The sequence below is a fragment of the Lepisma saccharinum genome, unplaced genomic scaffold, assembly GCF_977018435.1.
Source record: "Lepisma saccharinum unplaced genomic scaffold, izLepSacc3.1 HAP1_SCAFFOLD_200, whole genome shotgun sequence".
Taxonomy (NCBI): domain Eukaryota; kingdom Metazoa; phylum Arthropoda; class Insecta; order Zygentoma; family Lepismatidae; genus Lepisma; species Lepisma saccharinum.
This window is the reverse complement of record NW_028142990.1, coordinates 502761-530251: the sequence shown is the minus strand read 5'-3', so window position 1 is coordinate 530251 and position 27491 is coordinate 502761. Positions and strand designations below refer to the sequence as shown.

General features: G+C 39.7%; 1 protein-coding gene across 2 annotated transcripts in view; it reads left to right on the top strand.

Moving 5' to 3' along the window:
• Positions 1–27491, top strand: part of LOC145982501 (uncharacterized) — a 140818-nt gene that overhangs the window by 69464 nt on the left and 43863 nt on the right. For both annotated transcript variants that reach the window (XM_083115960.1, XM_083115959.1), the window contains exons 13-19: positions 5487–5565; positions 7114–7243; positions 9401–9577; positions 11561–11664; positions 16391–17036; positions 19343–19503; positions 25196–25361. In XM_083115960.1, coding sequence (XP_082972086.1) covers positions 5487–5565; positions 7114–7243; positions 9401–9577; positions 11561–11664; positions 16391–17036; positions 19343–19503; positions 25196–25361 — 1463 coding nt within the window. The remainder of the gene's footprint in view (positions 1–5486; positions 5566–7113; positions 7244–9400; positions 9578–11560; positions 11665–16390; positions 17037–19342; positions 19504–25195; positions 25362–27491) is intronic.

Below are 27491 nucleotides of genomic sequence, written 5' to 3'. Positions count from 1 at the left end.
CGCGTCAGTACATTGTTTGTTCCCGGGCGGCGGTGGTTGCGATTTTTCCCGTTCGGCAGCACTGGCGCACGCATCTTGGTTTGCGTCGTCTGCTTCCTGTTGTCCGGTGGCGTTGCCAGTTGGGGGTTGGGGGGTTGGGCCGTGTTGCTCGGTAATGTGACGTTCCTGTTCCCCGCGTGGCTGGAGGGGGGTCGAGTATGTGTGTAGCATCTTTTCTTTTTCAGGTCGGGGATCTTTCTGAGGACAGGGTACCAAGTTGGGTGTGCTTGTCCATTGTCCAGGTTTAGTGCTGGTTTCTGCTGGATGATAGCATGGGTTTCTTTGATGGTGTTTTCTATGACAGAGCCGGTTGGGTGAAGTATGGATATGGAGGAGATGGTGTGGTTAGTGGAGTGGAGGTGTTGGGAGAGGCCTGATTTAGGTGTGTCGTTTTTGGAATCTTTTACATGTTCGTTAATCCGTTCTTGGACGGTGCGGATGGTTCTGCCAATGTAGGTGTTGTGGCATTGGCATGTGGTCTTGTAGACACCGGGGGATGAAAGTTTGGGTAGGTAGTATCTCTTGAAGTTGGGTAGTGCCCTTCCGATTTGGGATATGGGTTTATGTGCTACTCGGATGTTGAAGGGTTTGAGGGCCTTGGCAAATTTTCCAGATGTGGTGGGGTGGTATGGAAAGGCGATCCATTTGGGTTTAGGATTTTGGTTCGGGTTATCTCTGTTTTTTGGATGTCTGAACTGGGTTTCTGTTTTTGCGCACCACATGGATAGTTGGCGCTCGGTGTAACCGTTGTTTAGGCCTATTTCCGTTACGCACGCTATTTCATCTTGCAGGTCATCTTCTGTGCAGCTGTGTGTGAAGGCTCTTCTGTAAAAGTTCATCCATACTCCAGCTTTCTGTTTTGGTGGGTGGTTGGATTTTGCATGGATATACTGGGTGCCCGAACCTGGTTTCCTGTATACGGATGTGACGAACTTGTCTTGGAGTCGTCGGATGCTGAGGTCGAGAAAGTTGAGGCGACCATTTTGTTCCCTTTCAACGGTGAAGTTTATGTTGGGATGTATGTTATTGAGGGCAGTTTCCTCTTCCTGTTTGTAAATGACTATGGTGTCATCGGCATATCTTTTATATCTTATATGAGCAAACTCTGGTTGGGTGAGAATTGACTTCTCGGCCACATGCAGCACTATGTTGGATAGGGGTGCGGAAAGGGGGTTGCCCATCGCTAGGCCCCCTGTCTGGTGGAAGAAACTGTCCTCGAACTGGAAGTAGTTGTGGGTGAGGCAGGCTTGTAGAAGGTTGCAGATTTCATCAGTTACGAATGGAGGCGTGTTATTGCTGAGTAGCCAAGTTCTGGTGGAGTCAAGTGCAAGGCTGATCGGGATGGAGGAGTACATGTCCACTACGTCTATGCTGGCTAGTTTGCAGTTGTCGGCTTTGACAAAAGAGGTGACAAATTCTTTTGCCTCGAGGCTGTTTTTTAGGCAGTAGGTGAGTTTGTCATTGTGGGCGGTCAGTTTCTGGAGGAGCCATTTGGTTAGGTGGACACTTGGTTGATTGAAGCCGGCCACTATGATTCTCAAGGGGGTTCCTGGTTTGTGAGTTTTTGGTATGCCATATGCACAGGGAAGGCTGGGGTGGGTGTTCCTTAGTTTCTTCTTTTCACTATCTTGAAGGAGGGCACAGTTATCTATGGCTCGGCGGATGGCTGTATTGTATCTGCTTGTGGGGTCACGTTTCAGCTTTTTGTACCCGTCAGAGTTTAGTTTTGCTTGCATTTTGTCACTGTATTGGCCTTTTCCCATTATGACGTATTGATTACCCTTGTCCGATTTTATGCACCAACATTTGTTGTCCTGTAGCCACTTTCGGAATTCCTGTGTTGTGTTCCTTAGTTTATTGTGCACTGTGGGTATATGTTTGCTAGTAGGTTGGGCATGTTGGCGAGGATGATGGAAGCACAGGTAAGGCGTACACACTCGGCATCTTGGTTAGTTTTCGTTGCAAACGCTGTTTTTTCGGCAGAGCAGATTAAGTCTAGGGAGGGGGGGGAGTCATTTAGGAGGTTGAATTTGAGGCCGTGTTGGAGGAGGGAGTGGAATTCTGTCGGCACGGTGAGGTTGGTGAGGTTGATTATGGTGCTGGCGGGGGTGTTGGGGTTCACTGGTGTGGGGGTGAGGGCCGGAGGTTGGGCACCAAGGGTTTGCAGTTTCTGTGTTAGGATCGCTGTTTTCTTGTTTTGTGACGTTTTTAGCATGAAATCGATGTTTTGCTGGGCTTTTTTCCAGTCGTCGGGGTTGATTCTCGGTTGTATGTAATCACGGAGGGAAGCACATGTTTTTTGAAGTGATGCTATTTTTTTTTGGATCTTCGAAATTAATAGGATTGAACCATTAAATTGTGCAACGCGGAATTACGAAGTCTTTTAAATTTCACGTAAGTAATTTTAAACCGCGTTTACCGCAACCACCATGAATTCTACACCTTTCATACGGAAGGAAATGCGGGAATACGAGCGTAACATCAGGAAAATACAAACCCGACAAGCGGATATTGCATTCCTCAAGGCATGCAGGAACAGTGAAGTGACCCCGAAATTCCTCAAGTGGAAAACACCCACCACCAGCTATAGTGTTAAGAAGGTCGTGTTCAATGCCGAAAAACGGGCAATGAGTGCAGTGATCAGTGATAAATATCTTGAAATAGCATCACTTCAAAAAACATGTGCTTCCCTCCGTGATTACATACAACCGAGAATCAACCCCGACGACTGGAAAAAAGCCCAGCAAAACATCGATTTCATGCTAAAAACGTCACAAAACAAGAAAACAGCGATCCTAACACAGAAACTGCAAACCCTTGGTGCCCAACCTCCGGCCCTCACCCCCACACCAGTGAACCCCAACACCCCCGCCAGCACCATAATCAACCTCACCAACCTCACCGTGCCGACAGAATTCCACTCCCTCCTCCAACACGGCCTCAAATTCAACCTCCTAAATGACTCCCCCCCCTCCCTAGACTTAATCTGCTCTGCCGAAAAAACAGCGTTTGCAACGAAAACTAACCAAGATGCCGAGTGTGTACGCCTTACCTGTGCTTCCATCATCCTCCGCCAACATGCCCAACCTACTAGCAAACATATACCCACAGTGCACAATAAACTAAGGAACACAACACAGGAATTCCGAAAGTGGCTACAGGACAACAAATGTTGGTGCATAAAATCGGACAAGGGTAATCAATACGTCATAATGGGAAAAGGCCAATACAGTGACAAAATGCAAGCAAAACTAAACTCTGACGGGTACAAAAAGCTGAAACGTGACCCCACAAGCAGATACAATACAGCCATCCGCCGAGCCATAGATAACTGTGCCCTCCTTCAAGATAGTGAAAAGAAGAAACTAAGGAACACCCACCCCAGCCTTCCCTGTGCATATGGCATACCAAAAACTCACAAACCAGGAACCCCCTTGAGAATCATAGTGGCCGGCTTCAATCAACCAAGTGTCCACCTAACCAAATGGCTCCTCCAGAAACTGACCGCCCACAATGACAAACTCACCTACTGCCTAAAAAACAGCCTCGAGGCAAAAGAATTTGTCACCTCTTTTGTCAAAGCCGACAACTGCAAACTAGCCAGCATAGACGTAGTGGACATGTACTCCTCCATCCCGATCAGCCTTGCACTTGACTCCACCAGAACTTGGCTACTCAGCAATAACACGCCTCCATTCGTAACTGATGAAATCTGCAACCTTCTACAAGCCTGCCTCACCCACAACTACTTCCAGTTCGAGGACAGTTTCTTCCACCAGACAGGGGGCCTAGCGATGGGCAACCCCCTTTCCGCACCCCTATCCAACATAGTGCTGCATGTGGCCGAGAAGTCAATTCTCACCCAACCAGAGTTTGCTCATATAAGATATAAAAGATATGCCGATGACACCATAGTCATTTACAAACAGGAAGAGGACCTAACCCTTCTCCTAACTGCCCTCAATAACATACATCCCAACATAAACTTCACCGTTGAAAGGGAACAAAATGGTCGCCTCAACTTTCTCGACCTCAGCATCCGACGACTCCAAGACAAGTTCGTCACATCCGTATACAGGAAACCAGGTTCGGGCACCCAGTATATCCATGCAAAATCCAACCACCCACCAAAACAGAAAGCTGGAGTATGGATGAACTTTTACAGAAGAGCCTTCACACACAGCTGCACAGAAGATGACCTGCAAGATGAAATAGCGTGCGTAACGGAAATAGGCCTAAACAACGGTTACACCGAGCGCCAACTATCCATGTGGTGCGCAAAAACAGAAACCCAGTTCAGACATCCAAAAAACAGAGATAACCCGAACCAAAATCCTAAACCCAAATGGATCGCCTTTCCATACCACCCCACCACATCTGGAAAATTTGCCAAGGCCCTCAAACCCTTCAACATCCGAGTAGCACATAAACCCATATCCCAAATCGGAAGGGCACTACCCAACTTCAAGAGATACTACCTACCCAAACTTTCATCCCCCGGTGTCTACAAGACCACATGCCAATGCCACAACACCTACATTGGCAGAACCATCCGCACCGTCCAAGAACGGATTAACGAACATGTAAAAGATTCCAAAAACGACACACCTAAATCAGGCCTCTCCCAACACCTCCACTCCACTAACCACACCATCTCCTCCATATCCATACTTCACCCAACCGGCTCTGTCATAGAAAACACCATCAAAGAAACCCATGCTATCATCCAGCAGAAACCAGCACTAAACCTGGACAATGGACAAGCACACCCAACTTGGTACCCTGTCCTCAGAAAGATCCCCGACCTGAAAAAGAAAAGATGCTACACACATACTCGACCCCCCTCCAGCCACGCGGGGAACAGGAACGTCACATTACCGAGCAACACGGCCCAACCCCCCAACCCCCAACTGGCAACGCCACCGGACAACAGGAAGCAGACGACGCAAACCAAGATGCGTGCGCCAGTGCTGCCGAACGGGAAAAATCGCAACCACCGCCGCCCGGGAACAAACAATGTACTGACGCGGTACCATCTCCGCTTCAAACGCCGTACCCTTTTGTGAATGAAGACAGTGGATCTTCGAAATTAATAGGATTGAACCATTAAATTGTGCAACGCGGAATTACGAAGTCTTTTAAATTTCACGTAAGTAGTGACAAGTTCTTGTGTTGAGATTACTGGTTCATAAAGCCAGATTTCATGAACTTAACAGAGCACATTGAAATACAGGAAAACCCCGATTTCAGGGGATCACACTGAAAAAAATTAAATGCTGGAAAATATAAAATCAAAGAAAATTTCATAACATTTTGCTATGTTGGAACCATAAAGATTGAATGTATTACAATTGAAAATGTAAAATTAGTTAATGTAACATCGAGGTTTCACTGTTTTTCTTTCTAATACAATATGTCAGTACAATCTTTTGTGTTTATCTTTGCAGGCATTTTCTATACTGGTTGAACACTGAGGAAGTCCCAGATATCAATGCAACTTCTAATTTTATTCCTACTGTTACTCAGGTAAGGATAACAGGGTCATTAATTGATCTAGTGACAAACACAACTCATAGACTTGTTTCTTGCTGTTACCAAACTGAATATGTTTGTATACTGTTGCTCAGTGAATACTCATCATCCCTTTTAAAATTGACTGTTGTGCAAATAATCTTCACAGCTGATTGTGATAAAAGGATTAGATGATTTCTTTATTTTGGGAACAGCATTGCAGGGAGAAATGGATTTTAATAGGTATCTTAAATTGTTTAAATTTCAAAGTATCAGCACTGTGTCTGTGGGAATTGCTAAAAGTATAGGCACTAGTACTCCTATTGATTAAGCCCTAGTATTTACTAATAGTACAGGCAGATCTAACTGAAGTGTGTGTAAGTTTGTCATTTTAAATGGAAAGCAATATGAAACATACAGGGCATTCAGTTTAGCTTGAGCTCTGGCCTTCAGCTGTGCAGAAGCCTGCCGTCAGCACGACAGTGAGAGAGTTCCACTGAGATCAGAGTTGCTAACTGCCTTAACAATTATCTATATACATAATCTGACTTCAAGGGGTGTTCGGAACTTACTGGTGTCTGCATTTAGTTTTTGTTTTTTAAAGCAACAGTTTGAGAAGGTGATAGTTCAAGGAAAAGAATGACAGAGGATTCTTTGTGTCGGTTACACCCCCATTTATTAAGCCCCCTCGGCGAAAGAGGCATCCTCCCTTTCCTCTCCAGGGTTGAGGGGGCAGATCATATTGCCACGAGTAAGGTGATTGTTGACCTGTGTTGCTTAGTGTGTTTTAATTCAACAGAAGCTGAGGTGAAAACTGGAAAGAATATTGGAGAAAGCAAAGTTACTCACGGTCAGAGTAGAGAAATTATCTCAACGTATATAAGTTTATGAAGAAAGAAGCTGACAGTGGTCTTGTGTTGAATGTTAAACAAGTGCAAAAGCATGTTTCCGTGGCTACTGGTGTGTCAGTAAGTACTTTGAAACGCATCTTAAACGAAAATGATCGCAACAGCGTAACTGGGAAGGGATTAGGTACACCTAACAAACCACGCAGAAGAAAGGACGTGATGTGGACCAATTTGACAAGTGTCATATTCGTAGAACAATTGGCTAATTTGACGATCATGAAGGACAGTGCCCTACTTTAGATTCGTAAGTATTTTTTCCAATGAGACAACAGCATAGCCTATAGCCTTTGCCAGTTTCATGTCTTGTGGAATTGTAACTTGTGCAAATTGCAACACTGCTCCTATGAGTCACGAGACGTATGCAGACAACAAACATTTCCCGCTTTGCACATGCTAGAGCTCAGGCTAAATCGAATGCGCTGTACACTAGGTGTATACCAATGTTCAGTTGAAAAGTTTCTTGTTCTGATGACAGCTGCACATCAAGAATTGTTTTGGTTTTAAGTCAAGTTTATGTTCAGGCAGGCAACCAGGACAGATAAGATCAATTGCTGGAAATGATTGATTGATTTATTATACTTTGCTTTTCTCTTGCCTGTGGTTAATCATAAAGTTTCGACTTTATTTATCCTGAATAATGTTTTTCCTGTTCCAGATACTGAAAAATTTCCAGATAAAGGTTCCCGAAGCTGGAGGTGAGTCTTTGTCTTCCAGTGGAAGCAGTCCAAGAAAGAAGACCAATTCTGGCATCAGAAAATTCACGAAAGTAGAGGAAACCCTTATCAGTAAGTTAGGACTCTTGATCTTGCAAATAGTGTGCCTCAGGCTCTGTGAGCAATTTATGTTAACAGTAGTAGGAAGATTGAAAGAAAATTTATTTTCTGTTCTTTTCAATTAATTTTGTTTTGAACATTAAAGAGTAAGGAGAGTAATGTCTAGACACACACCTTTAAACTCGACCCAAAATGGAAAGAAATAATCTTTATAGATTTTTAACCATCCAGTGTGTTTAATGTATGTAAATGAAAGGAAAAATTTAAATAATGCAACTGCTTTTAAAACTTCCACTTGTTTTTTCTTGAATATAATTTCCCAGTTGAACTGTTGTATCATTTTTAATGTATCATATGGCTGATGGTAAGAGACCTGTAGGAATGCCAAGATGAAGATGGGGATATAAGGTTGAGATGGACCTAAAGGAAATAGGTAAGGATGGAAAAGATTGGATTGATCTTGCCCAGGATAGGGACAAATGGAAGGCTTGTGTTGATGCAGCCATAAACTTTCGAGTTTAAGAAGGCGCGAGAGTTAGTTAGTTAGGATGTACCAATATGCAATTAAACTAACTAGAATGGAAATTACAAATTCATCATTTTTTCCATGTAAAAGATGCATTTGTATTTTTTTTAAAAAAAATAAGGGTGCGGCAAATTAATCTGTCCTCTATCAATGTTTGCCATTATAGGTATATCGATGCATTGGTAAAATTATCGATCATTTTACTGATCCAATATTCTATAAATATCTTATAGTTTAGTGCAATATTCTGCCATTTTTGTTATAATTTTTATAGACATAAACCTATAATTTCCATGCCATACTTCTGTTGAAAGTAAATGTCTAAATATGCAGTTTCTTTTGTATTGCAGTTGTCTGCTCATATACATTTATTAGGGAGATCAATGAACCAGTCAGGTTATTCAAGGCCCATTTGGACTTTTATATCAGATTGCTAGAATATTGGTAATCGGTGTCTGTAAATTTTATATTGATACTTTATCTGTATAGACCAAAATTTCTTATCAGCCTATGCCTACTATTTGTTATAGTTATGTGAACATTCAAAAAATTGTTAAATGGTGATATATTTGTATGCACTGAATAAGCAAGTAAGTATAAATGTTCTAAATCAGTGGTTCTCAACCTTTTTCAGTCCAGGATCCACCTTGAAGAATTTTACTTTCCATGGGACCCTTAAGCATGGGTGCCGGCAGAATTACTTGTAGGGGTGTGCACCCAGTTTACAATAATATTTTTGCTAACATCGAGTACTTTAAGAAGCCCTCTTTTACGCTCGTTTAAACCAATTACAAATTCTTCATTCTAGAAAAATATACGTGTAATTTAAAAGACTGCAACTAATTTACTCTAGTCTAACAAAAACTACAGATATCCGATTCCCTCAAGTTAAACATCAGAGAGATGCCGGTAAAAAGCAATGGTAGAGCTCGAATAACAGAAATGTAGAGTTTAGAACATGGGTTGAATTTAAATTGTTAATACAATATATTTGTGGTAAATAAAATAAAATTTCGGAATTATAGTGGTGATAAAATGGATCAAAAGCCGTATATAAAATGACATTTTGGTTTTAAAATTGTGAACATAATCCAAAATTCGATTTAAAAACTGCACTTATTACAATAATAAACATAGCCCTTCTAATAGCACATTTATGTAGTTAAGTTTATTCCTGTATAAAGGGGCCCTTTCTTGCTTCTCAAATATTTACAGCAGAATTAATCAATGTTCCATGAATTGCATAACTCACAGGTTAATTCAAACTTCAGAAAGTGTCGCATTGCTAAATAAACTTTAAATTTCGTGTATAAGAGTCTATTTCGCATTTTGCAGTTCATTTCACATCATTTCGTGACAAAAAAAAAGTAGTAAAATGCACCTCACACCTTTCAGAAACATTAGAAATTAACATTAGAATGTGTTATTTCACATTTCGTGTTTCAGTCAAAAACAAAATTTGCGTGCCCCTAGTAATAGGTTTTTAGGACAGTAGATACATTTTCGAACCCGACCGTGACCCACCAAACACCCCCTCGTGACCCAGCGGTGAGTCGCGCCCCATAGTTTGAGAAACGATGTTCATATTTGAATTAAAATAGTAATAATGTTGATAGTAAATATGCTACTTTTTTGTATTTCAGAGCAAGTGAACCTAACCTGCACTGAGTACAAGAAGGTTCAGTGTCACATCCTGGAGACAATTCAGCTTCTGAAGGCAGATGGCTTTCTGAATGAGGGCATCATCAAGGCTTTCTGTAAGTGGCTGGACTCTTCATTCAAGCAGAAGGGAAGCGGAGATGGAATGAGTAAGCTGTCAGGTAACCTGTTTGTTGCTTTCCAGTTTTATTTTTTCATATTTTACATAGCTTTTCTCCCCCTTTAGGCCAGTCACAACAATGAGGATGAATGATGAAAAAATTAAATTTTTGAAGAGAATGGACTTTGCTTTTTTGTTGTTGTTGTAGGTTTTCCCCCCACAAAATTGGTGTTTTCTTGTTGGTGTTTTTTTTACCCAAAATTCGTGTTGATATTTTAGCATACTTTTCTGCCAAATATACTTAAAATTATTCCCTTATTTTGCTTTTAAATAAGTTTATTAATTTGGTGGTCACATTGTCTACTCCGGCCTTCCAGATGCAGTAGTGCATCATCGTCGATTTGTATTGAAGGGATTTGAAGTTCGATACGCGGTGGAGCCACATAGTAGTTCAGATTCCACTTGATACTGTACATCCAGTCCCAGTCTGTGCTTCTCTGTGCAGAAAAGTGGACATTGAAAACAAAAGTCGAATACATGGCCTACACCTGTTCATGACAGTTTCATACGTTGGAAATAATTATTGATTTCCATTATTTCTCACATGACAAATGTTACAGCTCCCATGTAACAGTGGGGTCACGCTTGATCTCTGCCAAAATTGCTTGGTAACAGAAAATGTTTCTTACGAGACAAATGTTGATGTTACAGCTTCCATATAACAGGAGGTGTACTCAGTCTCCCACCAGAACACTGTTGCTTTGCTCGTTGATGTGCAATGTTTCGATAGAAGGTGAGAAATCATGGAAACATCCATTTGCACATATTTTCATTTAGCTGTCGGAATTATTCTATTTATAACATGCGCCATAGTTTCTTTTTGTGATAAAATATTGGAAAACATACATATTATACACACAAATGTGGTATTTTTTATTTTTTAAGCTTAAACCACAAGAACGTTGGATTTTCATGTTTTCAGTTTTCATGCACAAAATGAGTATAAATTTGCAAAAGTGGCCACAATTCACATTTTATGGAAAATTCACATTGCTTCATGCAATTTTGAATACATGAAAAATGTGTTTAAAACATGTCACTCTGCATCAACATTTTTTGCAACAAATTAACATATTTCACTGTTTCGTTTGTGCTAAATATCAAGGTCCCTAATGAAGGGACACTGAAGGGATGCTCAAACTCAGAGCAGGACTTGAACCTGGAATTATTGGTAGAGCCACATACAAGTGGTGAATGAAAGATCAATATTTCGGTACAAAAATGCCATGTTTCGGGATCAAAAGCCGTACATAAAATGGCATTTCAGTATTAAAATGGTGAATAAAAAACTAAATTTGATTTAAAAACTACTTATTACAATATTTAAGTTTCACTTCTAATAGAACATTATATGGTTATCGAAGTATTAAGTTTCTTCCTGTGTAAAGGAGCCTGTCTATCTTTGCTTCTCAAATATTTACAGCAAAATTAATCAATTTTCCATGATTTACATAATTCACAGGATAACTCAGACCTCGGAAGGTGTTGCGTCGGTAAATAAACCCAAGATTTTGTGTTTAAAAGTTCATTTCGTGACAACAAAACATGGTTGCAAACTGCACCTAACATCTTTCAAAAACATGAAAAATTAACATTACAGTCTGTTATTTCACGTTACGTGGTTTTGTCAAAATCGTTCTGTGTACATGGTTTTGAGAATTTGCTGTTATCCACATTCAGTTGTCTGTCATAAATAGGCAAGCTCTTGAATTTTATTGAAAAAGGTAGGTGATTTGGGGGGAATGGCCCATCCTAAAGACGAAAGTAAACTAGGATCGTTTGTACACATCTTTCCTCCCCTCCCCATATCCCCCCCTCTCTCTCTTTGTCTCTCCCTCTTCCTTCCTCTGTAGCAACAATGTCCTGAATGTCCTGAATTTTTTCCTGAGTTTTTTTGTTTGGCATCATTAACCATGTGAAGAATCCAGTGCACATTGTTAAGTTGTAGTTAGATTCTGAAGTATTATTTTCCCTTCACTTCCAGACAAGACAAAGAAAACCATCACCTACCTGCATCATATGGGATGCCTCTACATGCTGAGCAGATCCATTCTCCATGCAAGGGAGGAAAGTGATGACAAACGGAAGGTGAGCAGAACTTTAATGAACCAACAAGATTTTTTAATGAACTGGTTTTATGTTAGGTTAACTTATCTTCTTGATTCAAATTATAGTTATTGACAAAATATAAATACCTCATGATCAAAATAAATCTTTTGAATGTCACGACAATAGCAAAGAATGTAGTTTCTGAGAGTGTTCTAGTACTCCAGTAGCTTTGCAGGCTTAATTTTTTCACCTGGGACTGAAGGACACACAAACAAATAAATGCTTATATTTCATCTGGTGTTGTGGAAATCATTTAGATTCAGCACTATTGAATTGTTTATCACCACTGACTTCTGCATTGTTTATTTTGCTTTGAGCATAAATGTTTGTTTCCCTAAATATGTATCCCATAAATCATCCTGAAGGAACTTTTTCAGTACATCACAAGCTCTGGGAGAATCCCCTAATGAACGCAGAACAATGTTATTTACACCAGGCTTACCTCAAACTGGTAATTTCTTTGGCATTTCATTTTGAGAGCAGGTTGCCGACCATTTCCATTCTTCGAACTAACATCTTTTGGGGGATTTCAACAATTCCCCCATTACTTTCACTACTTTCACCAGAATGACCACTTTCACTTCACTTAAATTCTATAGGAATCACTCTCTTCGTTCCCGTCATCAAACTCCACATTTTCATCTTCGTCACTATCACAAAGCAAATCTTCTTAGAGACATGTTTCCAAGACGTAACAAATGAAGGTTTATTTATATGAGAAATTACTGAAGAACAAAAGCTTGAATCAGCATGAAAATCTTAGCAGCACAAACATACATGTCACAGATTCAACAGATCATACAACCTCTGCCATCTATTGGCAAAAGATGAAACTATGGGATGAAAATCGATAGCCCGTCGATTTGACAACTAGGTATGGCAAGCGAACTTCAAGTCAGCCCGTCGATTCGACGACTAGGTATGCGGATGGGTTAATTACGCTTTTATCAGTGTTTAAATGGATTACTCTAACCAACTTCTTTTACAGGGTGTCCATAAAGTCTTTCCAACATTAAAAAACGTTATTACAAAGAATCTGTTACAGTGCAGCTGCATGGTGTGTGGCAAAAGAAAGAAAAAAACTGAATGTTTATTTACCATGTCAATAGACGTCCACATGTGATCCCTTTGTTACCCAAAGAACTTGTAACGTTCCACTTGCTACTAGATGCATTTTGGAAGCTAACAGGCTGGGCGTTAATGTTTTAATTTTAGCAGAACGTACAAATTACTAAGGTGTCACGTTGTTATGCACCACCTCAAGAACCTCAGTGCATGGGCCACAATCTGGAGGTGGAAACGTTCTACAGTTATTCCTCCAACTATAACATGGAAATCGTCCCAATCAAAACGTAGGCAAAAACACAGTTCAAACAGTTAATACATCTTCCTTGATGCATAACACAACACTAGGTACTACTCACTACAAATCTACTTCCCAACACCAATTGTCAAAATGCACTTAATATTATTTTTAAAGTTTAGCAGTATGAATTTCAATGAAAGTCACCAATTTTGAGTGATAACAACAACAGTATATTTATTCCTTTCAACAAGCTCAACATGTGTCTCATCAATATAGCGTGCGTTCATTTTTCATTCACATAAAAGTATTTTTTTGTTAATACAACGTAAGATCCAACAATACTAGTAATATTGCTAACAACATAATTTAAAGCGGAATACAATTCCATTGTGAGGCGTTTTTTTTGGCAATTTCCTAAGTTTAATACTTCAGTTAAGCCGGACCCTGTGGCCGAATGGTTAGCACATCTCAAATTAGCCAAGAGGCACAAAACGCGAAGTAAAATAAACTAAATCAATCAATCAATCAAATAAGAAAGAACTGTTCTGAAGGTGGAAAACTAATAGAAATGTTTAAGGCTTCATACTGTTTTTTTGCAATGTACTGTAAGTTGACCCTGCACCAGACATTTAATTTAGGGCTATCTCTCAGGTTCCATGATGAAATGTGTATTACCTGAACCCCATGCATATTGTGTCTGTTCACTTTCCTGGCGATGTAAAACATTTCCTCGTCTAAAACACAATCTCCAAGGTCCTCATTGTCATGATTGACCCTGGGCCTCCTCAATGGATAGTGGTACCGTCGTCGCCTTGTACGTTCGATACCCGGTGAAGGCACATGGCGCAGTGGTTGGGATCCCACTTTAAACTGTAGGTCCAGTCCCGATTAGCTTTTATGTGCACAAAGTGGACTTAGAAGAACAATTCAGTTCATTCATGATCAAACGATTGTAAAATCTGTCACAAAATCAGCATGACGAGGTCAGTCATCTCGCTTCAAAGCTTGCACTATCTTCACTTTATGCACATACAAGGGAAGTTGCTTGTGTAATATTCTTTGTACTCTGAGCTGGTATTTCTGATATCATGAGATGCATGATGAACAGATTTGGAAAGGCTTCGTAGAAATGCTTCCTGCAGAACCTCAACTCTCTCTTCACTCATGAATGGTTGCCTAGTTCGTGGATGTGGAAAGCAGAGTTCTGTTCTCTTTAAACTTGTCACACCACACGACGATTCTTTTTTAATCAGGTAGTGATTGCAGCGCCTCCTATACCAACTAAGCCAACAAAAATAATGATCATACAGTGGACCTTACCATAAAAATTGCCGTATTTTTGCATGGTCCTATAGAGCAAACCAAAAGCAATTCCTCTGACAATATAATCAAGCTACGAGTAAATGAAAAACACATTTAAGTACACTGTATTAAAACACAAAATCACATACAGGTGTAGCAACTAGGGATGCCCAAATCGGGATAAAATTTTATCCAGATATCGGATTTTCTGCATATCTGAATTATCAGGATATTCGGATTATCCATATATTCATATTATCCCAAATGTCCAGATAACCGAATATGAGCATTATCCCAAACAGTTTTATTGTTTATCCATTTTACGAGCTATCCACATATTCTTTTATTCATCACTTTCATATTTCATTGTATGGATTTTCAACAAATCTGTTCTATCCGAATATCAGATAATTTGAAATCTGGATATCTGTTATCCAGATTTTATGGCCATCCCTAGTAGCAACCTTATTTTTATTGTAGTTTGATAACGTTTTCAACAGTATCCCATACTCTTGAGCCATGTCACTTTTCTTCCTCACGCCTCTTTCCACTTCTCTTAAAACTTGTGCTTTTTCTCTAATGTTAAGCTAGTACCGTGCATTCATTTCGATCTTCAGCAGAGATATCAGGAGAAGCGTGGCGGGCGGAGCTGACGGAGATGCCGACATTTGCTGCTTGTAATGCCCGCTTATTTGTATGGACATATGCAGACATTTATATAAATATTGCAAAATGAGCACCAACCTGTGTTATAAAGATTACAGTTTTAATTTTAGTAGCTTAGTGGCTGTATGTGCTGATGATTTTGACACGCCCATCTCCTGTGAAACACGGCGTAGAGGTTTGTTCGGAGAACGTTCTACCGCTGCACCAATTTCATCGAGTTTTGCTTCGGTTAGAATCCGTCGTTTTTGCTTAGGTGTTTTAAAATTTAACGATCCAGTTTCTCGTAATTTAAGGACAAGATGTCTAACCGTATCTCTTTGTGGAGGTGAAACACTTTGGAATTTCTGTACAAATTGCCTACACACGTCTCGACACAAGTCTGTTTTCACGTAAGTGTCATACATAAAATTTATTTGTTCTAACGTGAACCTTGCGGCTGGCATTCCAATCGTCTCACTGACAACACATATACACACTGCAATAACACAAACAAGTAACGGCAAGTAACCAAGAATAACACTCTTGTGCACAGTACGAAATTAACACGCTCTTGGTATACATCTGCTCGCCACTATATTCACAGCTCTGTCTTCATGTAGTCGCGATGGAACAAAAAACTCGAGCTCAGAGATTTCGGATTGCAAGGAAGCTCATGAAAACCATTGGCTTTTAACGGTTTCGTCTGCAGCGTGATCTTGATACAGTGTTGCACATTCGAAACCTCCAAACGATCTCCATCGACACAAAACTCTTTCAAGGACGTTACTAGTCAAAACTATGATTAAAATGTTTTATTATCTGTGGCTCTTAACATTGTTTCTAAAGCGTATTTATTTGTGTATATAAGGGCAGAACTTGGATGAATTACAGAAGAACTTTTGCATGTTCTAACACAGGTTAGTGCTCGTTTGCAATATTTATATAAATGTCTGCATATGTCCATAAAAATAAGCGGGCATTACAGGCCGCAAATGTCGGCATCTCCGTCAGCGCCGCCTGCCACGCTTCTCCCGATCTCTCGGCTGAAGATCGAAATGAACACATGGTATATGCACCTCGCTTCAACAATGCAAAGAACGTATTCTGATTAATCACAACTGAGGGCAGATAAGAAAACCTTTGTCAAATCATTAGCTAGTGGATATTCAAGGACAAACACCTGCACACAAAAGGGGTTATTGAGGAGAGGATTGAGGCTACACACCAGCAAGCTGAAACTTTCTCTTCCCTAAGGCTGTCTCTGGATAGCTGCCTTTGAATTATTCAAATGTAAGGTTTGAAAATTCGAATGACACATGAATTTTCAACAATGGTTCCAATAGGAGTTTCAAGGGCTATAAACTTCTGTTCGAATTACAGAATCATTTGAATTATCAAAGTCCGCTCTGTGTGTATATATATATGACTTGACAATGTTTGTGTTTGTTGCAGACTCTGTTTTCTCAGCTGTTCCACCTGAGTTGTGAAATTGTGAAGTTGGAGTCAATGTCTAAGTTCAGCGTGGCCGTACACGAACTGGTCCAGCAGACTCCGTGTCCTCCGCAGAGCTATTTTGCATCCTCTCATGCAGAGATCTGTAACGAGGCACCGCAGAGGGAGAAAGTTATCATTCCTGCAGAAGACACTGATGTCCGCAGTTTGGCCTCCTTCAAGGTGATGGTGAACGTGCTGGAACTGTGCCAACAGAGGGACGAAGCCTGGCTGGAGAAAGAAGTGGATTATGTGGATAAGCCGCTGTCGATAAAACTGAAGCCTATCGAGCAACTCACCGCTAATTCAAACTGGAAAGTCAAGAATGTTGCACCACCTTGGCTGCAGGAGCTCAACCGCAGGCACAAGTTCCTTATTAAAAAAGTTGTTGATGAGTGCTTCAGGTTGTGCGACAGCAAGAACCTGCAGGAGAAGGAGTTGAGGATGTATCCGCAGTGGCACATCCTGCAGCACAGGATGTATGAAGAGATCGGGGCTCTGCAGGTGGTGACGGAGATGGACCTACAGGAGTGCGTGATCAAGAATCTACTACTCATTCAGAAAAGACTGAGCTGGTTGGAGAGGTCTTTGCAAGACTGGAAGAATGGTGAGTGAAAGTATGATCTAATGGTTTGATTGGTTGATTTGGTCCATTTTTCTACCACTTTGGTTAATCGCGAAAGTGAATGAACACAACACAAGCCACAGAGAATTATACTGGCTATGGGTCCAGACACCAAAGCCTCGTTAGTCCGTAAGAATGTAGTACATGGAAGTGAGGAAAGTAAGCCCAAGCTGGTAACAGTTTTAACCAATAGCAATACTTTGAAATTGTAACAATTAAGAGTAGTTAAGAAGTTTTTAAAGTTTTCTGTTTTATCTAGATCATAGTGCACTAAAGTATGGGTTATTTATTGATATATCTACCATCACATATTTATAGTGAATATTAAGATTTCGGTACAAAAACTAGGCACATTTCAGGATCAAAAGCAGTATATAAAAATGGCATTTCGATGTCAAAATACTGAGTATAATCATAAATTTGGACCTGTAACCAGGATAATCTTGTACAGAGCATTCCCTGAACTTTGCTACGAGACGTGGCAGCAAGCAGCCCAGCGTCAGCGCTTGTCTTTCCCAGTGAACGGGGTCCGCGACAGTCGCACGCTACAGTCTGGTTTTTTCGCTCTCCCTGCCTTCACTTTCTTTCCCTTTCTGTTGACGTTGCAGACTGATGCCAGTATAATCCTCCCTCGGAAGTTGTGTAGTGTCGTGTCCGTATGTTGAAGATTGTGGCTTAATATGGCACCACAAAAGTTTACATTACAACAAAGGATTTATCTTGTCGAGTGTTACTTCGGAAAGAGGAATTGTGGAGAAGTGCGACGACGTTTTGCAACGAAATTTCCTGGTGTTCCTGTTTACATAGGACCACTATATTAAGCCTCGTAAAAAGTCTAGAGTAACAGGGTCAGTTCTGAATAAAAGTGGAAAGAAAATGGGGTCTAAAAAATAAAGTATACAAAGACAATCCGCACACCATCCGTGAGTTAAAAGAGAGTATTGTACGAGAAATCGGGAGAATTACAGTAGACGAACTTGCACGTGTAAATGCCAATATCCTTCGGAGATGCCAGGAATGTGTTGCAGCAGAGGGACATCATTTTCAACACCTTCTGTAGTCAAGGTTAGTACACAATATGAAAACTGTAATTTTAATAGCCGACTCGAGCGACTGTCGCTGACCCCATTCACCGGGAAAGAAAAGTGCTGATGCTGGGCTGCTTGCCGCCGAGTCTCGTAGCAAATGTCAGGGAATGCTCTGTATAAGGCTTGTGTCGTCCCTATGTTTGTGCTAGATTCTTCATCCATTTTATGTTATTACCATTCATCCTCATGTTCACGATTAGCCAAACGGATCAAAAAAGAGCAAAGTAAAAACTAAATCAATGAAAATAAACATTTCCATTCTAATAGCACATTTATGTAGTTATCAGAGTATTAAGCTTATTTCTGTGTTAAAGAGTCCATTTTTGCTTACCAAATATGTACAGAGAAATTTACCCTAGCTTACCCGATGAGGGGGGGAGAGCTATCAGGCACTTCTAGATTTTCAATTTTTCAACTCAAAATTTTTATAAATTTTTTTAAATAAATTACATTGTTTCATAGGGTGTTCCCAATATTTCTGCATTACTTCTGTTTAGAAACATGTAAATGTAATGTTAAAAGGAGCCATCTTTAAATGCATGTTATTAGAGACACTCATGCCAGTGACAGTGTACAATTGGATGGTAATGATGGTATTTTTTGTACTTATTATACTTAATATGTAACTGCACCAGTATAAACAAAAAATCATTGAAGGAAAAATGTATGTGATTTTTGCAAGTTTTAATGAATGATAGAATATGAGTGTGACACTCATTCAATAATTGATTATTAATTTTTATAAATTATGGTAATTTTTGTAATTGTTATAATTACTAAATAATTAAATGTATGTAAACAAGAAAGGAAGCAGTGATTCGATAACAAGATGGTTTCTTGAATAATTGTGATGAAAAAAAGGGTACCTAATGTCCCCTGCCTCAGGTAAGTAAGTTTCTCATATGGCACAGGTAAGCTACGGTTAATCAGTTTCGCATAACTCCCAGGATAATTCACCCTTTAGAAATTATTGTGTGGGTATGTCCCCCTCGAGTGAAAGGGTAGAGTGGTAGAGAATTTGTGTGTGTGTGTGTGTGCATAAATGTGTTTTATTGAACTTAGATCACCATATTACTGTTATTTTATCAGTATAGACGTAATTTGCAAATTTCATCTACTTCCCTATGTAGCATGCCTGCCTTCTTGCTGTTTGACAGTAATTGATATCATTCCATTGTCCACTTTATTTTTGCTTTGCAGAGCATGTAAAATGGAGTCCTCCTGAAGTGCCTCAAGATTCCCAGGTCATATTTAACAAATGGATCGACACCAAGCTGAGAGTCTCTGCAACCGTGATGGAACTCCAAACTTTGTTCGCAGCCTATGTACCACAGATGGGTGCAACGTGGCCGTACAGAAATGTAAGTTTGTTTCTTTATATATTTTTTTCTCAGAACTTACTGAATTCCAAACATACTTCAAAATACTACTAATTAAGATATGGGACAGATTAATTGCTACTGTAGCGCTATCGGCCAATATAGGCCGATCTGTGAAATTACAAATAATTTTACCGACACGATATATCTATAAATATCTTCTAATGTAGTGCAATATTCTGCCATTTTATTATAATTTTTTATGGATATAAACATATAATCTCCATTTTGCACTTTTAAAAAGTAAATGTCTAAATATGCAGCTTCTTTTTCATTGTAACATACATTCATTAAGGGGGTCAGTGAACTATTCAGGTTCAACGACCATTTGAAATTTTATATTGAATCGGTAAATTTTATACAGTGAAATATCAGTTATACATTTTATGGGGAACAGAAGGATAAAAACGTATAACTGAGAAAAACTTGTTATTGAAATAAAATTAAAATAGTAAAATTAAGTACACAAGGAAAGAAAAGGAGTATTACATATACACCAAAGTTTGCTGTATTGCACTAATCTGTTCTAAATCGTTATTGTAAATTCACGAGAAATAGACATTGACAGTGGCAGGAGTGGGGGGGGGGGTGAAAGGGGTACAAGCAAGGTTTACCTGCTTAATCCATTCAACCAATTCCCTGCAAAAAGAAAACATGCAGAACATTAGGACGTTTATCTCGATCTTATGTTTACTGTAACTCTCGTTTCCTGCTTTATACGTTTTCCAAACCCCGCCGATGACAAAATTTGCCACAAGCCTGTCCTGTATGCCAGTCGACCTCTCCCCCCCCCTTCTTCTTTGCTTTTGTAGCAGCCTATTCATTCACCATGTGACCTTGAACTCATACCTTATGATCGGGAACAAGCGAACTATTGCCAAAATGATAGTCATTAAATGCTGCTTTCTCTAGCATTTTAACATATTCTAAAAGCTTGACTCTGGTGTCTTTGTTGTGCCTCCCCCACAAAAACATATGTGGACAATTGAGAACATGGCTCAATCACTATTCAGGTTTGCTACGCGACTGGAAAACAGGGAAAAGTCAGGGAATTTGGTTGGTCAGGGAATAGTCATGGAATTTTGCATATTTTCTGGAATTTACGCGCATTTCGGAGTTGCAGGAGAACCAGTTACAAAATGAATGAACTGTTCATTTCCAGTTCCGAATTCAGTTCTTGTTATTCCTGTCCCCCCAAAAGATTCAGTTCAGAAGCTTGTTCCTCTCGTCATTATGACTTCTAGTCTGTTACGTACAAAATTATGGTTTTCGTATTTCAATTCTATATTTATTCACTCTTGGATCCGTTCATTTTGCGACTCGTTTTTGTGAACCTGTTTAAGACCGGAATTTGGAGAGGCGTGAGATTTTTCCTTAGAGAACAAGCTACTTAAGACGAAACCTACGCACCAGCCATCCTCAGAATTTCTTGTAGAAAAAATGTTCCTTTAGCTTTGTGTGTGGTGAGGAAATTTTCTTTCTTCAAGAACACACCTGTTCGGACAGTTCATTGGTTTTGGATCTGCAATAAAGCTTGAAGAGCCGAATTTCATATAACTGGCTGTGGTAGATGTCACACTGGACAGGTGTGGATGCCGAGTAAAAACTTCGTTCCCCCCGTGAACCCGTTCTGTGAATTTGAGTCCATTTGCGACCCGTTCAGAAGCAACCTGATCAACTAGTTCATTTGCTCGTTGTCATAGTTTTTACATTGCAGAGATGTGTTACACCCGAGAAATTAGTGATTTTATGCAGTATCAGTGATGTCATTATTCGATTATGCACATGTTTTGTGCATGTAGAACGAATTTATTTTTTAAAAACTGGTGCGAAATAGAGGAATTAAACGTAAGCTGGTCACACATCGTGGTTAGGTTAGGAATGTTGGTTTCATGCCGATAGTAATTTTACGTATTGTTTGCGTGTAGAATGAAATTATGCTGAAAAGTGGTGAAAATGAACCCAAGTTCCTTTTGTTTTATTACGATTTCATCATGCTACAAATGCAACTTTTACATGGTTTGATTTCGATTTATGTCTGTTAACACATACTGCAGAGTTTTAGCGATTATTTAAGATTTTGTGAATATATGCTTTTGTGGTTATGTTAGGAATGTCAGGTTTCGTTGTCTTAGAATTAAAATAAAGACCCTGAATGCACTCTACTAAGGTTCCGATTTATTTCTACATTCATTCCCGCTAGTTTACGATACTTACTGTCGTTTGCGCTTGTGAACCGGAGAATACCTTGTCCGTGGGAAGCGTGTATGATTGAGTAAGGTCATTTTGAAGTTTTTTTTTCAACATAAATAACTTTTTTCAAATCCAAATAGTTCTCATTATTTTAAGGAAGGTTCAAATTTCATGTCACAATGATTGCCAAAATTCTATGATAATTCGTCTTCCTGCTAGGAAAATTTGAAAAACAAATCATAAAACATTCGGAACTGTTACCTTTTAAAAGACAGATTTCGATGTTTTCCGTAATATAAAATTGGTTCCAGCATGTGGAAAACTCAAATAATGGAGATATTTGATTACAAAGTATGGCCCGCGTATATATTTTTTTTAGGTGTATGGTTGGTCACCGGCCCTATTCAAGTTCTGAATTTCCGCAATATGTACTATTTTCAATAAATTAAAAAATATAATCATTAAACTTATTGGATATTTTCGAAAGGTACATAACCTAATTTTCTGTTGTTTCTCATTTGTATTGATATAGGTTAATTGAGGTTGTATACAGGTTACATTGTAAAGCTTTGATATATGCCACATTTTTTTATTGACTTTACCTTAATTGTAATGACTTAGTGAAAATGGGGAAGCACAATAGTTATTTATTTTTTCATTGAATAGCATTATATTAATCACTTGGTAAATTTTCAGCTAATAACTGTGTATATTCATATTCATAATAAGTAACGTGCCTGCATATTTAATTGAAAAACATGAGGTTCAAAAGCAAAAATCATGACGACAAACATGTCTGGAAAAAATTTATTTCTGGTCTGGAAAACCTGGAAAAGTCAGGGAATTTCATAATCAAAAAATCGTAGCTACCCTGCTATTCCCATTTCTTTATCTACTTAATCGTTCCTAGTAGAAGGGGGAAAGAGAGAAGGAGCGGGGGGGGGGACTTGCTTGGAAAACTTTCCTTTCTTGTTTACCAGGAGAAAATTAAGAATAATTTGCCAATCCCAGTTATCCGATATTGGTTTAGGAACGAGTGACAAAAAAGTCTCTAATCTCCTCTCACAAGAGATAATTAATCTGCAACTGCTGTGCAGGGCCAGTGGCGTGCCCAGGATTTTTGAAAGGGAGGGGATTAAGTATACATTTTTTTAGTAGTAAGCCCTAATTTTGCCATCTTTTCCTGCCTACAACGTTGTTTTTTTTTAGGAATACTGGGCCAAGGGGGAGGGATATGATCCCCACCAACCCCCCCCTTAGGCAAGCCACTGTGCAGGGCTATGCAATAATTTCATGGAGCAGCCTTCTTTTTAATGCAGCTATCTGCACACGAAATATAGCTCGTGTGTCCCTTACAATAGAATAATACTTCCCCCTTTCTTTCTGTAACTTGATTCAGGAATAAGCAAGCTGCTCACTAAAAATACACCTCAAAGCTATAGTCCAGCTTTTCTCGTCTTCAACGAGTGCTTTATCTTTAAAACGCACAGAACATTCTATTCTGCCACCTGTGCGTTGGTGCCAGTCTGTCTGTAGGGAGGCTGCTACCGGCGCCAGTGTTATGTCTAGCTCTTACAAAGCAGTCCCTTGTCTATATCACTTCTGCAAGCAATGACTCATTCAACATAAAGGATACAATTTTTCGTTCCTCTTGCTTCTGATAAACAAAACCATAAGTCTTATCTTGCGGATAACACAAGATTAATCCTTTTGAACACTAGAGTCAGTGGCGTGCCTGGGGTTACGTATAATTTCTTTTTTGCTTCCCCGATGGCTTCGTGGTAACGTCATAGTTTTGTAATCAGGGGGGGGGGTCTGAGTTAGATACCCAGTGGAGGCACATAGTAGTTTTGTTACCGCTTTAAACTGTGGGTCCAGTCTCGATTAGCCTTCTGTGCATAAAGTGGACTTAAAAGCTTCAGCGGACGAAGCCTCGCGTGCCTGTATTCCCGTTGATGCTGGCACCTTTGCAAGCGGGCACTTTTCAAACTTGCCACTAGTACAAAAACATCGTAGCTCAAGAACGAATTGTCGTAGAGAGAAGGAAATTGGTTTTGTTTTCTTCTTAAACACAGGGCTTTTAGCGGAGGTAAAATTTATACATTGTGCCTCTCAATAATTTGGGTTAACCAAATTTTGAGGGAAGCACGACAAAATACCACTCTATGTGGATATGTAATGCTCGTGCCGCAACTTTGAAAGAAGAAAATAATAAAACTAATCACGGCATTCAGAAATTTTGCGTACTTACGAAATTTCGCTTCTAGCGATGGCCCTGTGGATGCTGGATGGACCAAATTTTGAGGGAAGCACAAAAAAGACCACTCTATGAGGATATGTAATGCTCATGCCACAACTTTGGAAAAAAGAAAAAAAAAACTAAATGTGAAAAAAAAAAATTGTCATCAGCATTCTCTTCTACATGGTCTCAGTAGCCTATATGCCAAGTTTCACCAGAACCCGATGCTTCAAATAGAATCCATAGGGCTCTTAGTAGAGGAAATTTAATTATGATTATCTAGTACCTCTATATTAATCCATTAAGTGTGGCGGAGCTATATATAGACACTAAAATTGGGCCTTTTTTGCAGAGCATCTATATATAGACAGTATTTAAAAATTAATGGTTCTTGTATTACGGCAAGTCATTTTTGTAGTCATCACTTTTTTGTGATATTATTAGTCTATGTGGGCTATTCGCAATCAAAAAATCCATTGTTGATGCTTTGTGACTTCCTGAAAAAGAATTTTTCCAATATGGACTTAGAGCCATGGTATTGTACTTAGTAGGGTGTCTGTCTGCAATGTGGGAGATGAGGGTTCGATTCCTGGGGTGGGTGTACTGAGGTTAGAATTTTACCAGCCTAGTCCCTGGGCTAGCAGCTCTGGGGATCACACAGCCTCAAGTCATTGTGTACCTGGGGGCAACCCTGAAGGGTAAAGGTGGGCAGATCATGCTGCTGATCCCATCACCTCCAAAATGGCCTAGATCGAGAATATGTAGTGGAGGTGTGGGGTCCTATCCCCACATATCCTAAATATGCCTTCAAGACATGGTGTTGTCTGCAGGGAGAAAATTACCTTTGACCTTACCTAATATGGGATGTTTATTTGCAGCATAGTCTATATATAGATTGTTTTCCTTAGCTTCAATTTGCAGCAATCTTTTTATACTTAGTTTTTGCATTATTTACGATGACACGAATTTGAGGTTGCATCTACATATAGATGATTTGTTTTTTGGTCGCACTTCTCTTCAACGTTGCTGCAGGGAAGGGGTTAATTAAACAATAAACAAAATGGCATAATTTTTTGCACTCAATTATAGGCTATTTATAGGTAATTTTATCAATTGATAGATGCATAAATGTGCGTATATTCACCACTACAGATAGAATAGATTGAACTGCTCTGTCTTTATTTTTTTGCACTGTTGATTTGTAGTGCTGCTCCTATAGGTGCGTGCATTTTGTCCTTCCAGACTTCCATTGAGATTCTGACCGAGTGGATGGAGTTTGTGGACAAACTGAGTCAGGTGGACTGTGATTTCTGGAACACCCTCCCCGATTTGATCTCAACATGGACCAGAGTCATGGAGAAATCGGCTGTGGAGTATGCCGAGGTCATGAAGAACCATATTTTGGAAGGTATGTGTTTATTACGGCTGAACCTATACCTGCCGCAAAATTAGTTTGGTATTGACGCTTGGGAAGCACGTGTTGAAATCGGGTCTACGGCACTGCGGGAGGGTGGGTTGCTGGCATGCGAGCCAATCAAAATCTTCCCAGTGCTTCACCCAAGCCCTGGTTACCTAGCAACAGACAACGTTTATCTCGGTGTTGCCGCTTATCTGGCGATTCTTCCTGCGATCAGATTTCATGTTGTTGGGAGAGGACGTGTTGTTTGTTTGTTGCGTTGCTGTGATATTTTAACCGGTCCGTTGTTTAGTGTTTATTGAATTTAGAGTATTCTTTGTTATATATAGCGTGTTGTTTTAGTTGTTATTTTTTGTACATAATTTTCTGTGTTCTTGAGTGTGTCGTGAGCTTGTGTGAAGAATGTCAAGCACAGGAGGCAATACTCGAGATGACAATGTACCAAAGAGGCCATGCACTAAAAGAAAAAGGAATTCTTCTCAAAGGACAAACGCGGGAGATGGTTTGTTCTGAGCGCAAATAATTTGAGCAAGAGAAAAACAATGGGGCTCCAATCATTTCTGTAAATAAAGTTCTGGACAGGACTGCTGCTGCTTTCGGCGTGTCTAAGAACACTATTGTTACTATAGGGAAAGAAAAATATAATGTGGTAGAAATAAATAAATAAATGCGAGGCTTCAAAATTGGAAACCCCAGGAAAGAAGAGGAATATCAATAAACGCGTGACAAATTTAGATACCTTTCAGCAAGATGCTATTCGTCGCCATATTTACTCTTATTATAGGAGGAAAGATCATCCCACTGTTGGGAAACTGCGAGTTTCGTTGAAAGATTCGGCATTTTTTCAAGGTGGGGAAACATCTTTAAGGACAGTCATAAAATATCTGGGATTCTCATACAAAAAAAAATAATGGACGCAAAATAAAGTAAAGTATGTAGGCATATGGGGATGTGGAGGTAAAGCTCCACACATTCTCGACCTCAACCTAGGCCATATTATGGAGGTGATGTGGTTCACCAACCGCCTTTACCGCAGGTTTGCCCCAGGTACTCACTTGGGCTGAGTCGACCCCGGAGCCGCTCGGGATATTTGAAAAAGTTCCACAAACCACCGCGGGTCTCACACGTGAAAGTCAGACGCCCCACCAACTCAGTTGCGGTATAATTGAAAGATGGGCAGACTTTAACGGGGACTTCGGAAAGAAATGATTATTGAAAGTGTATATACAGAATGGATTGAAAAGGTAACCTGTAAACAATGCTCGTTTCGTTAATTCGTTCATGTTGTAAGGGAGATGGAAATGAAGAGAGAAAACAATAACACATTCATCATTGTTGTCATCATTGTTATTCAGTTTTCCTCGAAAAACAATAACACATTTCATCATTGTTCCTTTTCATAACACGTTTTCCTCAACACAGCGTCAGACGGCTGCAGGGCGTACTGTACCGCATGATATGGCAACACCGTGACGCGTGTTCCTTCAGCTCTCAATACCAAACTAATTTTGCGGCAGGTATATACCGATGTATTAGTATCAGCTGATACCAGTGGTATCACTTGTATTACCTTATTTAAACATGTATAATGCAAGTGCGTCTAATGCACACCCTGGTTTGTGAATGGGGAAAGCGACAAACAATTATACCTCTTATATAATACGCAGTACATTTCTTAGTTGCAGGCCGTTGCTATGTCGATCAAGAGTGAATGACATCGTACCTATTGAATAAATCACCTGTTGCTATGTGGGCCAAGAGGAGAGTACCGTCGTGTGTAGAAGAGTTGCCAACCCATGTCACCTCCCTCCCTAATCCCAATGCTTTCACTTTTGTAACCACTTTGTTTATTCTGTAGTAGAAGAAAGTGAGATCAAAATTGTTTTGTAGATTTGCAGTACTCGGGAAGTTATTTACTGTTATTTCTTGCCCGACAAATACTGCTAATACACATCCCATGTGACACGAGGTGCATGCTCGAATTCTGGCAGAACAGTGTAATGCTAGAATCACTACAAGATCCTTTTTTGTTACTAGTTTTTATGTATGTTCAATGTTATTTTTTTTAGTGACAGCCATACTTCACTTTTATGCAGAGCTGGCCTAAGTGGCAGTGAAAGC